Consider the following 12,270-nt stretch of genomic DNA (forward strand, 5'->3'; position numbering starts at 1 on the left):
GTGCTGACATGAGGGAAGTTTACAACCGATTTCTCACACACAAACAGCAGTTGACCGGCGTTTCCTGGTGGAACGTTGTTGTGATGCCTCGTGTAAGGAGGAGAAATGCGTACCATCACGTTTCCGACTTTGATAAAGGTCGGATTGTAGCTTATCGCGACTGTGGTTTATCGTATCGCGACATTGCTGCTTGCGATGGTCGTGATCCAATGACTGTTAGCAGAGTATGGAATCGGTGGGTTCGGGAGGGTAATACGGAACGCCGTACTGGATCCCAACGGCCTCGTATCACTAGCAGTCGAGATGGCAAGTATCTTATCCGCATAGCTGTAACGGACCGTGCAGCCACGTCTCGATCCCTGAGTCAAGAGATGGGGACGTTTGCAAGACAACAACTATCTGCACGAACAGTTCGACGACGTTTGCAACATCATGGACTATCAGCTCGGAGACCATGGCTGCGGCTACCCTTGACGCTGCATGACAGACAGGAGCGCCTGCGATGGTGTACTCAACGACGAACCTGGGTGTACGAATAGCAAAAAGTCATTTTTTCGGATGAATCCAGGTTCTGTTTACAGCATCATGACGGTCGCATCCGTGTTTGGCGTAATCGCGGTGAACGCATATTGGAAGCGTGTGTTCGTCATCGCCATACTGGCGTAACACCCGGCGTGATGGCATGGGGTGCCATTGGTTACACGTCTCGATCACCTATTGTTCGCATTGACGGTACTTTGAACACTGGACGTTACATTTAAGATGTGTTACGACCCGTGGCTCTACCCTTCATGCGATCCCTGCGAAACCCTACATTTCAGCAGGATAATGCACGACCGCATGTTGCAGGTCCTGTACGGGCCTTTCAGGATACACAAAATGTTCCACTGCTGCCCTGTCCAGCACATTCTCCAGATCTCTTACCAATTGAAAACGTCTCGTCAATGGTGGCCGAGCAACTGGCTCGTCACAGTACGCCAGTCACTACTCTTGATGAACTGTGGTATCGTGTTGAAGCTGCATGGGCAGCTGTACCTGTACACGCCATCCAAGCTCTGTTTGATTCGATGCCCAGGCTATCAAGGCCGTTATTACGGCCAAAGGTGGTTGTTCTGGGGACTGATTTCTCAGGATCTATGCACCCAAATCGCGTGTAAATGTAATCACAGGCCAGTTCTAGTATAATATATTTGTCCAATGAATACCCGTTTATCATCTCCTTTTCTTCTTGGTGTAGCAATTTTAATGCCCAGTAGTGTGTGTCAGAAGATTCTGGATAATTCGAGTGAATAATTTAGCCACCCATATCTCCCGACATGAATGCCATCCAAGGTTTATTGGACGTAACCGGGAGGTCAGTTTGTGGTCAAAATCAAACACCAGCTACGCTTGATCAATTACGGAAAGCTATAGAGGCAGCATAGTTCAGTATTTGTGTAGAGGCTTCCAACGACTTGTTGCGAGCATGCCGAGTCCAGCTTCTGCACCATGCCGGACAAAAGGAGATCAGACACAATGTTAGTAGGTATCCCACGGCTTTCGTCATCTCAGTGTCTTCAGCCATGACACACACAAATGCCTTAAAAAAGTGAACGTTTACAAGAAGACACTAAAAGACGTGAGGTGTTTTTCGCAGCTGCGAGCTTCCTAATGAGGGAAACAGCGCTTATCATCCTCTAACTTCAACTGAATTCCAAGTTGTCCTAAGTCACATAAACATTAATTGAACTTAGGTCTGTTTTCTATCACTAAGAAAACGAGAAACGGGAATTTAACTTCCGAACAGATCTATCAATGAGGGACTGAACTCTACCAAATCCCTCCTAGCATCTTGCTCTTGCAGGGTACCTGAGGTTATGATGATCATAGGAGGTGGCATGGCGTGCTGGTACGCACATTGGGCAAAAGCTTAGTGAACTAAATTAGAACAAATAAGCCCTCGGTCATGAAATATTAAGTCAAAATTGACCAGGTTTCGACGCTACTATGAGCGTCGTCTTCAGAATTAAACTAACTATTCTAAAACATATTAGGTATATAATCCATTAATAAAATTAATGTTTGTACTGACTGGAAAGAGATGCAGTACTTACAAGCCACATTTTAAAAAAATCTAAGCCGGAAAGGCGACGTCATGAATAGTTGTAAATGAGATGGCGAGCCGCTAAGGGCTGTTCGTACTTGAGTGAACAAGGGTTGCAACAAGACTGAGGTGTCCACGTTAGAAAGTGTGGGGAAGTAAACATGGTGTTGCTACGAGCGCCATCTAGTAGCCGCAGAAACAACTAGGCTACTGTACATTCAAAATTAGACACATGAAATTGTGATGCAGTTGATTCAGGAATAACGTAAGCACTAATAATAATAGGATGAAGTTACTTATTTATCTGCTTTAAACAGAGGTACATTTTGTAACGTAAAAAAAAGGTCACTTATAACATACAAGAAAATGGCAAAGATGTAACAAGAAAACAACATTTCGGTAAACTGCATGAGGAAATCTGAATAAAAGATCAAACAATGGCTGTATACAGTCAAAAAAGTTTTTATTTCGCAGCTGCAGCTGTTCGTTGAGAATGAGGCCATCATGACGAGAGAGATGTTTGAAAATCTCCAATTCCTCTAAAACATCTAACGTACGCCCATTCTTTTCGGTATGCAGAATATTGCTATCGACTATGGCTTTAGGCACGTGTCCAGTAATTAAGAGATGATCGGCAATTGATGAATTTAGGGGACTGGTGTCGTTCTTTCTCGAAAGATGTTCTTGATATCTGATGGTGAAAGCACGTCCAGTTTGCCCTATATAATAGGAGGAGCAGGTATCGCAGATGATCTTATAAACGCCAGAAATTTCTGTAGGGGAGCGAATGGATTTCAAATTATGAATGAAGTTTCTCTTCAGATTATTATTAGTAGAGAAGGCAACATTGCAGTTGTATTTGTTGCGAAGCATGCGCTGAATCTGATAGGAAATGGGTCCTATGAAAGGAGTAGAAAAACGTTTTTTTGGGTTAATTTAAGTGCATGAGGTGTTGAGCGTGGTAGTTCTTGCAGTTTTCCTTTTTAGGATATCGTCCACTATGTTAGGCGTATATTCGTTATTGGCTGCTATGGTTTTAAGTAAATTAATCTCCTCATTAAACTTTTCTGTTGAAAGTGGTATAGAGGTGGCTCGATGGACGGCAGAGTGAAAAAAGGCCATTTTTGAGGCTGTGGATGAAAAGAGGAAACAGGCACAATTTGGTCAGTATACGTTCCTTTTCGAAAAATATTGAAAGTGATGTTATTGTCTTCTATTGTAAGCGTCAAGTCTAAATAATGTAATTGGAGGTTTTCGTTTTCGAGTTCAATAGTGAAAGAAATTATTCAATGGAGGTCGTTAAAAAGTTTAAATGTAAGATCAGTTCTATCGGCGGGTTCGTTATAGATGACGAAAATACACAACCGACAACAGTCAAATTTTCCCTAAGAAATTTTCCGAAAGAACAGATACCATACACATATAACCGAGCGAGGTGGCGCAGTGGTTAGCACACTGGACTCGCATTCGGGAGGACGACGGTTCAATCCCGTCTCCGGCCATCCTGATTTAGGTTTTCCGTGATTTCCCTAAATCGTTTCAGGCAAATGCCGGGATGGATCCTTTGAAAGGGCACGGCCGATTTCCTTCCCAATCCTTCCCTAACCCGAGCTTGCGCTCCGTCTCTAATGACCTCGTTGTCGACGGGACGTTAAACTCTAACCACCACCACCACCACCATACACATATAATTACGGCGATCACAAGCCAAGGACCATTTCTGTGCGAATGCGCACATATGCTGGAACGCATGCGGGTCAATTCCCTCCAGCACTACTTCAGACATTAGACGGGTCCATGCCACGTCGTGTTGCGGCTCGCTGTGGCATTACACAATATTAGGCAGACATACCACTTTCTTCGGATCTTCAGTGTATTTTTAAGAATTTGTGTGACCGTGTATCTCACTTGTATGTTTCAGAGACATAGGATAGAGTAGTGCCATTGGTTCTCAATTAAAAATATTTTTGTGTTGCATTCTGGCGTTTTTTATGGTGTTGATCAAAAACAACGAACACGCCTTGAACCTACAGAAGTTTGAACACAGCTGTTCTCTCTTTACAGCTGTTATCGACTGAAACTATTGCAGTATTTTGTACCTACACCCAGTGAGACCTGGTATCAATTGACCTGTGTGCATTGCTGTCAGGAAGAGGAGGTGGAAAAATTTACCGACTGGAAAAGGAAGGACGGTAGCATTGTGCACTTGCAGTCACCTCCAACACGTTTGCTGGGATCATTTCTGCCTACGTGGGTTACCTGTTCTCTGATCATCAGATTCATCTTTTTTATTATCTACATCAACATCCATACTCCGCTAGCCATCTGACGGTGTGTGGCGGAGGGTACCTTGAGTACCTCTATCGGTTCTCTCTTCTATTCCAGTCTCGTATTGTTCGTGGAAAGAAAGATTGTCGGTATGCCTCATCATTGTGGAAAAAAAAAGATTGCTGAGCTTCTTCTCGTGTTCCTGCATTATACCTATTTTACAAATCTCTAGATGTTCGTTAATTTGCGTCCACATGTCGTCAGTATTAAAATTATAGTTAACACGATAAGTGTTTGTGATATTTAAGTACAAATGGTATGCTTCTTCGTTAAGACGGTCTTTTTTAGCTTACAGCTCTTTTATCCTATTACAAATGATATTCTTAATGATAGGTCTAAAGAATTTTGGAGTTTTCTTACATACAGAAAAATTGATGTAGGCTTTTGTATAAGTCAGGAAAAGTCCCCTTTCTTCACACTGCTTGTTAAAATAGATAGCCATACTTGCATTTAAAATTTTCTTTTTTAATTCTTTATATTTCGAAGCAGCCTTAGATACCTGGGCAGGTAAGAAACCTAAAACTTTGACCATAGCTGCCAAGGTTCAGTGACCGTGTCAGAATTATATTACAACAAATAAGCCCTCGATCACAAAATATTAAGTCAAAATACCAAAGTGCACTTGAAAACCATTAATTGAATGTTTCAAATTTAAAATTGTACATTAAAAACGCATAACATAAAGGAAGTTTATAAAATTGGGTTGACAGGATGTGCACATTTGCTAAGCAGGAACGTATAGAGGATAAACGTAAGGATTTAGAAACATATTTCACTAGGTGATAGATAGATACCGCCTATTAAAGAGACCTTTGGATAAAAGACAAGCAGTTGTATGACTATCCAGAGCTCAGATGTAAAACGAGTCCTAGGTAAAGAAGAAAAAGCTGAAAGGCGGAAGGAGTATAGAGAGGCTCTGTACAAGGGAGATGAAAGCAATTTTATAGTAAGGGAAGGGGGAGTAGATGAAGATGAGACGGGAGATATGAAACTGCGGGAAGAATCTGACAAATCTCTGAAAGATATGAGTCGAAATAGGACGCCGAGAGTAGAGCAATAGCTGATAGCTTTGGGAGAGGCAGCCATGACCAAACTCTTCCATATGGTGAGCAAGACGTATGGGACTTCTTCATCGGTGGTTGTTACAGCGGTCGAGTTTACCAGCTTGCTCTTTGCGCCTACGTCACGTATGTTCCGACAGCCAATGAAGGTTCAGTATGTTCCGAGCGGTCTGCTGTGAATGCCGTAGCTAAGTGCGAGCATTAAACGTGACCGCAGCGAGTTGTTTAGTGAGATTTGATTCCACTTGTTGCGAGTTGTCATCGCTGATTGTGTTGGTCAATGATGAAATCTGCATAAGCAAGCGAGAGACATAATTTGCAGGTTGTACGCTTTCTTCAAGCGGAAAGCACGCGCATGCACTTACACCAACTGTCGTTTATAATCGTCAACAATGAAATCTTCGTCCGTTCCTCGACGTGCGCGAACCGCCATCATTCGTGGACTGGACTGCAGTTTCTTTGATGTTCTCAGGAAACTTTTCCTTGAGCTTTGGCGTTGTGGCTAGGGTTGTAGCTCATGCATAGGATGCGTTTTTCCGTTCTTTCCCTTTTTCCTGCTGTGACTTCAAAATTTACACTGGCATACAGCACACCCTATGAAGGCGGTAGACGGAATAAGTTGCTGAGATATCTAAGTAACTAATGGAATGAAAATATTAAAAGTTCCATTTTAAATAATTATTGGTTACAGTGTAATATAATCCGTATGTTTGGTACACACTGAAAAGTGTTTACCATGTTGGGTGAAAGAATTCTCTGGCAATTGAAAGCTGCTTGCTGGAAACACATTGTGTGTATGATGTGCTATCACATATCGATACCACTGCATGGGTGTCATGGCAAAGGATTTGCAAGTTTCGGTTAGACGTCGCTAGTGGTCACGCAGGATCCGGCGGACCCGGTGTTGAGCGCCAGATCAGCTACGAGTCCAGCGGCTCTGTACCCTCTGACACCGCAATATAAGATGGCTAGCCGGCCGAGGTGGCCGAGCGGTTCTAGGCGCTACAGTCTGGAACCGCGCGACCGCTACGGTCGAAGGTTCGAATCCTGCTTCGGGTTCAAAATGGTTCAAATGGCTCTGAGCACTATGGGACTAAACATCTATGGTCACTTCGGGCATGCATGTGTGTGATGTCCTTGGGTTAGTTAGGTTTAAGTAGTTCTAAGTTCTAGGGGACTGATGACCTCAGATGTTAAGTTCAAAAATGGTTCAAATGGCTCGGAGCACAATGGGACTCAACATCTTAGGTCATAAGTCCCCTAGAACTTAGAACTACTTAAACCTAACTAACCTAAGGACACCACATACACCCATGCCCGAGGCAGGATTCGAACCTGCGACCGTAGCAGTCCCGCGGTTCCGGACTGCAGCGCCAGAACCGCTAGACCACCGCGGCCGGCTCAGATGTTAAGTCCCACAGGGCTCAGAGCCATTTTAAGATGGCTAGCGGCAGCTACTCAGCCCACTCACGCTTGGACCCTTTTTACTTCGACACCACAGTTTGTGCTTAATACAGCAAGCATCATTCTACACTATGTGATCAAAAGTATCCGGACACCTGGCTGAAAATGACTTACAAGTTCGTGGCGCCCTCAATCGGTAATGCAGGAATTCAGTATGGTGTTGGCCCACCCTTATCCTTGATGACATCTTACACTCTCGCAGGCATACGTTCAATCAGGTGCTGGAAGCCCATTCTTCACGGAGTGCTGCACTGAGGAGAATTATCGATGTTGGTCGGTGAAGCCTCGCACGAAGTCGGCGTTCCAAAACATCCCAGAGGTGTTCTATAGGATTCAGGTCAGGACTCCGTGCAGGCCAGTCCATTACAGGGATGCTACTGGCGTGTAACCACTCCGCCACAGACCGTACAATATGAACAGGTGTTTTATCATGTTGAAAGATGCAATCGCCATCCCCGAATTGCTCTTCAACAGTGGGAAGCAAGAAGGTGCTTAAAACATCAGTGTAGGCCTGTGCTGTGATGGTGTCACGCAAAACAACAAGGGGTGTAAGCCACCTGCTTGAAAAACACGACCTCACCATAATACTACCGCCTCCGAATTTTACTGTTGGCACTACACACGCTGGCAGATGACGTTCACTGGGCATTCGACATGCCCACACCCTGCCATCGGATCGCCACATTGTGTACCGTGATTCGTCACTCTACACAACGTTTACCCACTGTTCAATCGTCCAATGTTTACGCTCCTTACACCAAGCTAGACGCCGTTTGGCATTTACCAGCGAGAAGTGGGGCTCACGAGCAGCCGCTCGACCCTGAAATCCAAGATTTCTCACCTCCTGCCTAACTGTCATAGTACTTGGAGTGGATCCTGATGCAGTTTGCAATTCCTGTGTGATAGTCTGGATAGATGTCTGCCTATTACACATTACGACCCTCTTCAACTGTTGGCAGTCTCTGTCAGTCAACAGACTGGGTCGGCCTGTACGCATTTGTGCTGTACATGTCCCTTCACGTTTCCCCTTCACTATCACATCAGAAACAGTGGACCTACGGATGTTTAGGAGTGAGGAAATCTCGCGTACAGACGTATGGCACAAGTGACACCCAATCAGCTGACGACGTTCAAAGTCTGTGAGTTCTGCAGAGCGCCCTATTCTGCTCTCTCACGATGTCTAATCACTACTGAAGTCGCTGATAAGGAGTACCTGGCAGCAGGTGGCAGCACAATGCACCTAATATGAAATACGTATGTTTTTGGGGGTGTCCGGGTACTTTTGATCACATAGTGTATATTTGTAAAGAGTTTTCATACACTTTCAGAAATTGAAGGTAAGTAAATCTTTGTTTACTGTGTTCAGTTGTTCACTCATTGTTTCTACTCGTGTCCTCCTTTCCTATGATGGCATTTGCCACACCACTGTGTAGCCCACCACTCCTTGTACACAACATATAATAATATGCTTCGTTTTACTGAAAAATCTACTTGAAACTACTGGATAATTTTAAAACGTTTGTTGCAACCACTGCCTCCAGACAAAATTTAAATACTTATACCTCGATTTTGCTATGTCCTCCTCCACTCCTTAGTGTTCAGCGTAGCTCACTGCCGTGTGGAAGGCAGGGGTTCTTTCCTGTAATAGAAAGCGATTTTTCCTCGCTGGGAGAATTCGAATGGGGCCCAGTCAGCCTCATTGATGTCATCTGAGGATCTACTTGAGTGAGAAGTAGTGGCTCCAAGATGTGCAAAACCTACAGAGGCTGTGAGAGCGGTGTGCTGATCCAACCCTCCCTCCATAGTCCATCCACATGATACCATCTGCCAGAGGAGGACACGGTTATTGGTTAGTCTCGACTGGCCCATCTGAGGCCAGAGCGCCGCACCTTTGATTTTTGGTTTGCTCTTTTCTTTGTCACTGTGGCGAGGCAAGGCGTATGCAGTGCAGTGATTTGCCAGCAGCTGCCGTCAGAGGGCTCCAGTGGTCTCCTGCCGGTGATGGTCCACATCCACGGCGGTGGTCTGATGATGGGCTCCGGCAACGAAGATTTTGGCGGTCCCGATTTCCTCATCCGCTACGGCGTCGTCTTCGTCTCCCTCAACTACCGCCTCGGAGTCCTGGGTGAGTATACCAACACCGTGTCTGCCAGCACACGCACGCCAGTCACTGACTGGTACAAATGAGAATGGATCCCTCCTTTGCCCAAAAAGTTTCTAGACTGGATTAACACAAAACAGAGAAAAGTTAAGACGGAGCATTTAATGATTCAGGTGTTCCATGCAGTCTCCCCCAATCACATACAGTGCACAGAATGTTCATACAGCTACATACTATTACTAACTTTATTGGCCACATTGGGCCACTTGCCCTTTTCTTCGCTCAGACCTTCCTTTTCATGTTGCACTGGCCAATTTGTGCCCTGCCCAGCACTGTTTCATTTTCTTTGACCGTAATTTACTCTGTTCGTCTGACATTTGTATAGCGTTTCGATGTGCCATTTATGCTGACAATTTGTACTTCTTAATAAGAGTTAATTTTACTTTTTCTGTACATATGTTATCTAGAGATGTTGATGAATTTTTCAAATCCATTGCCCTCGTGTTTTTTTTTTTGTTATGTTTTTCATCAGAAGTTGTTTTAAAATTCCATTTCCTTGCATCCTAAAGATATCAAAGAATTCCATACTAATATATAGAGGGGAAAGTTATACCGGTTTTACCACAAAATCTGTAAATTGTTGTTCAAAAGAATATATGACTTAGATCTGTTGGAACGTTTATTACAGTATTGTTTAAAAATTTGAAGTAAATCGCTGAAGAAATTTTCAAAACCTTTTTCATTCTTATTCTATATGATTTATTATAATTTCGAGTTCCATACCTTCAAAGTAGGGAAAGACGCAATGAGGGGACAAAATTTTCGTCCTGATGTAATTGCCAGGGATACCCGATATTATGATGTAGAGCCAATTCCCATGTGTATTTGCGTAGCACTGCTGGTTCTCTGGTAATCTATAAATTACAGGAATACTCTTGAATGTCCTAGAAATCCTAAACATTAGAATTAAAACGTTCTTCAATATTCCGAAACGTCTTAGAACAAGAAATATGTAATTACCTTTTTACATTAAGGTGTATGATGCACGTTAGTTTTTGATACTAAAGGAGGTAGTTTAATTCTACCTTATGTAACTTGTTTAATTAATTGCTTAATTTACCCTGATAGGGTAAATGATGTAGAATGTTCTTCAGTAATCATCAGTGTTCGGGGAACTGTTAACAGTTCTAGAAGTTACGGCTTCTGATAGTGTATAAGACGAACTTCAACTCTATTACATTAATAAAATGTGTCATCTCAAAGTTGATATCCACGTAGGAATTTCAGTGGTAATTACGAAAGCGATGTTTATTGATTTTCAGTGTTCAATACCTAAATACATTCTGGTGGGCAGAAGTAAATGAAACTTAAGAGGAACGAGAAAGATGTATATTATGAAATAATGAGTGAATCAATGTAAGATTAAGCATTAAAAAGTTCAGTCACAGATTTTGTGTGAATAAAATAATATTATTTTGCTTCAACACACACAGTGTTTATGTAATTTGGAAAATGGTTTAAGTTTTTGCTTCCCATCACATAGAAACGTAAGGAGATGGAAAAGGAAATGACTGGGTAAAGCGTGTATTTAAATTAACCCTAATAATTACGTGTCGTAATGTGCTTTGCATAGCAAGCTTCATATCACCATGGTGGTTCTGAGACCATGTTTAATACTGTCCAACGATGGCAGTAGTGTTAGCAGTATTATCGATGGACGCGGCTATAAGCGGCTGTGGTGACTTCTACGTGTTTTGTTGTAGGCTTCCTGAACGCAGGGGACCGTCTGGTGCCGGGGAACATGGGCTTCAAGGACCAGGTGATGGCGCTGCGCTGGGTCAAGGACAACATCGCCAGCTTCGGGGGAGACCCCGACAACGTCACCATCTTTGGCGGCAGCGCTGGAGGCTGGTCCTGTCACGGTCTCGTCCTGTCGCCGTTGGCCAAGGGTGAGTAAATAATGGTTATTAACCTCGACAACAACTTCTGGGGAAAGGGGATCTATGGCATCCTACAAATCAGAGTATGGAATTTGTTATGCTTCCTGCCATGGTGCGTTGGACATTTTGTAGTTTGTTGATTGATTTGAGTTAGGACACCGTACAGTGAGGTCTTCAGTCCCGTCGAATTAGGGAAGGATGGGGAAGGAAGTCGGTCATGCCCTTTCAAAGGAACCATCCTGGCATTTGCCTGAAGTGATTTAGGACAACCACGGAAAACTTAAATCAGGATGGCTGGACGCGGGTTTGAACCTTCATCATCCCGAATGCGATTCCAGTGTGCTAATCACTGCGCCACCTCGCTCGGTACATTTTGTGATTTTTGGCTATTTTAATCCAAGTAATACAGTGTGTATCAAAAAGAATCATCTGATTTAAAAAGAAAATCATAAGTATGATGTTATTTGAGAAATTTGCTTGAACAAGTTTTACATGTTTCCCGCTAGGTAGCAGCAGTGTGCGCCCACTTAAGTTCTACTAAAAATGGTCTTGGGACAACAGAAACCGTTTTGTGTTCTACGCTTTGCGCAGTGTGGGTCAGTAATAACGGTTCAGCGGGCTCTCTTACTAGGTATGTTGTGGATCCTCCTACAGCACAGAGCTTTAGACGATGGCATGAACAATTCCGAGAAACAGGTTGTTCATGTAAAGGCAAATCGCAGGGCCGTCCTCAAGTGTCTGACACAGACATCGAACGCATCTGCCATAGTTACAGAAGAAGTCCGCAGAAATCCGTTCGCTGTGCAACTCAACAGCTCAGCATGCCCCCGGTCTCCATCTGGCGTGTGCTGCGCCGACGTTTACACACGAAACCATACAGAATTCAGCTACTGCAAACTCTTAGTGAAAGTGACAAACAACAAAGTGTGGATTTCTGTAATTTCGTTCTTGTCAACGTGGAGGATGACAGTTTTCTTCCACGCTTAGTGTTTACTGACGAGGCAAACATTATATTTAAATTCAAAGGTGAACCATCGTGATGTGAGAATATGGGGTACAGAACAACCACGTAAAATTGTACAACACGAGAGGGAATCTCCAAAATTTAATGTGTTTTGTACAGTTTGGCGAGAAAAGGTGTATGGTTCAGTTTTATTTACCGAGAACACAATTACAGGAAGCACATTTCTCAATATGCTTGAGAACTTTCCTTTTCCACAATTCGAAACTGATTCGAACGACTTCATTTACCAACAGGATGGGGCACCGCCACACTGGCGTGTGGAATTGCGG

General features: G+C 43.5%; 1 protein-coding gene across 3 annotated transcripts in view; it reads left to right on the forward strand.

The window, feature by feature from the left end:
• The window catches only part of LOC126106433 (esterase FE4-like), a 146,831-nt gene that overhangs the window by 27,423 nt on the left and 107,138 nt on the right, over positions 1-12,270 (forward strand). For 2 of the 3 annotated variants that reach the window (XM_049912714.1, XM_049912713.1), the window contains exons 3-4: positions 8,899-9,061; positions 10,801-10,986. In XM_049912714.1, coding sequence (XP_049768671.1) covers positions 8,899-9,061; positions 10,801-10,986 — 349 coding nt within the window. The remainder of the gene's footprint in view (positions 1-8,898; positions 9,062-10,800; positions 10,987-12,270) is intronic. The other variant, XM_049912715.1, reaches the window with a different exon arrangement.

This window comes from Schistocerca cancellata, chromosome 10 (genome assembly GCF_023864275.1).
Source record: "Schistocerca cancellata isolate TAMUIC-IGC-003103 chromosome 10, iqSchCanc2.1, whole genome shotgun sequence".
Taxonomy (NCBI): Eukaryota; Metazoa; Arthropoda; class Insecta; order Orthoptera; family Acrididae; genus Schistocerca; species Schistocerca cancellata.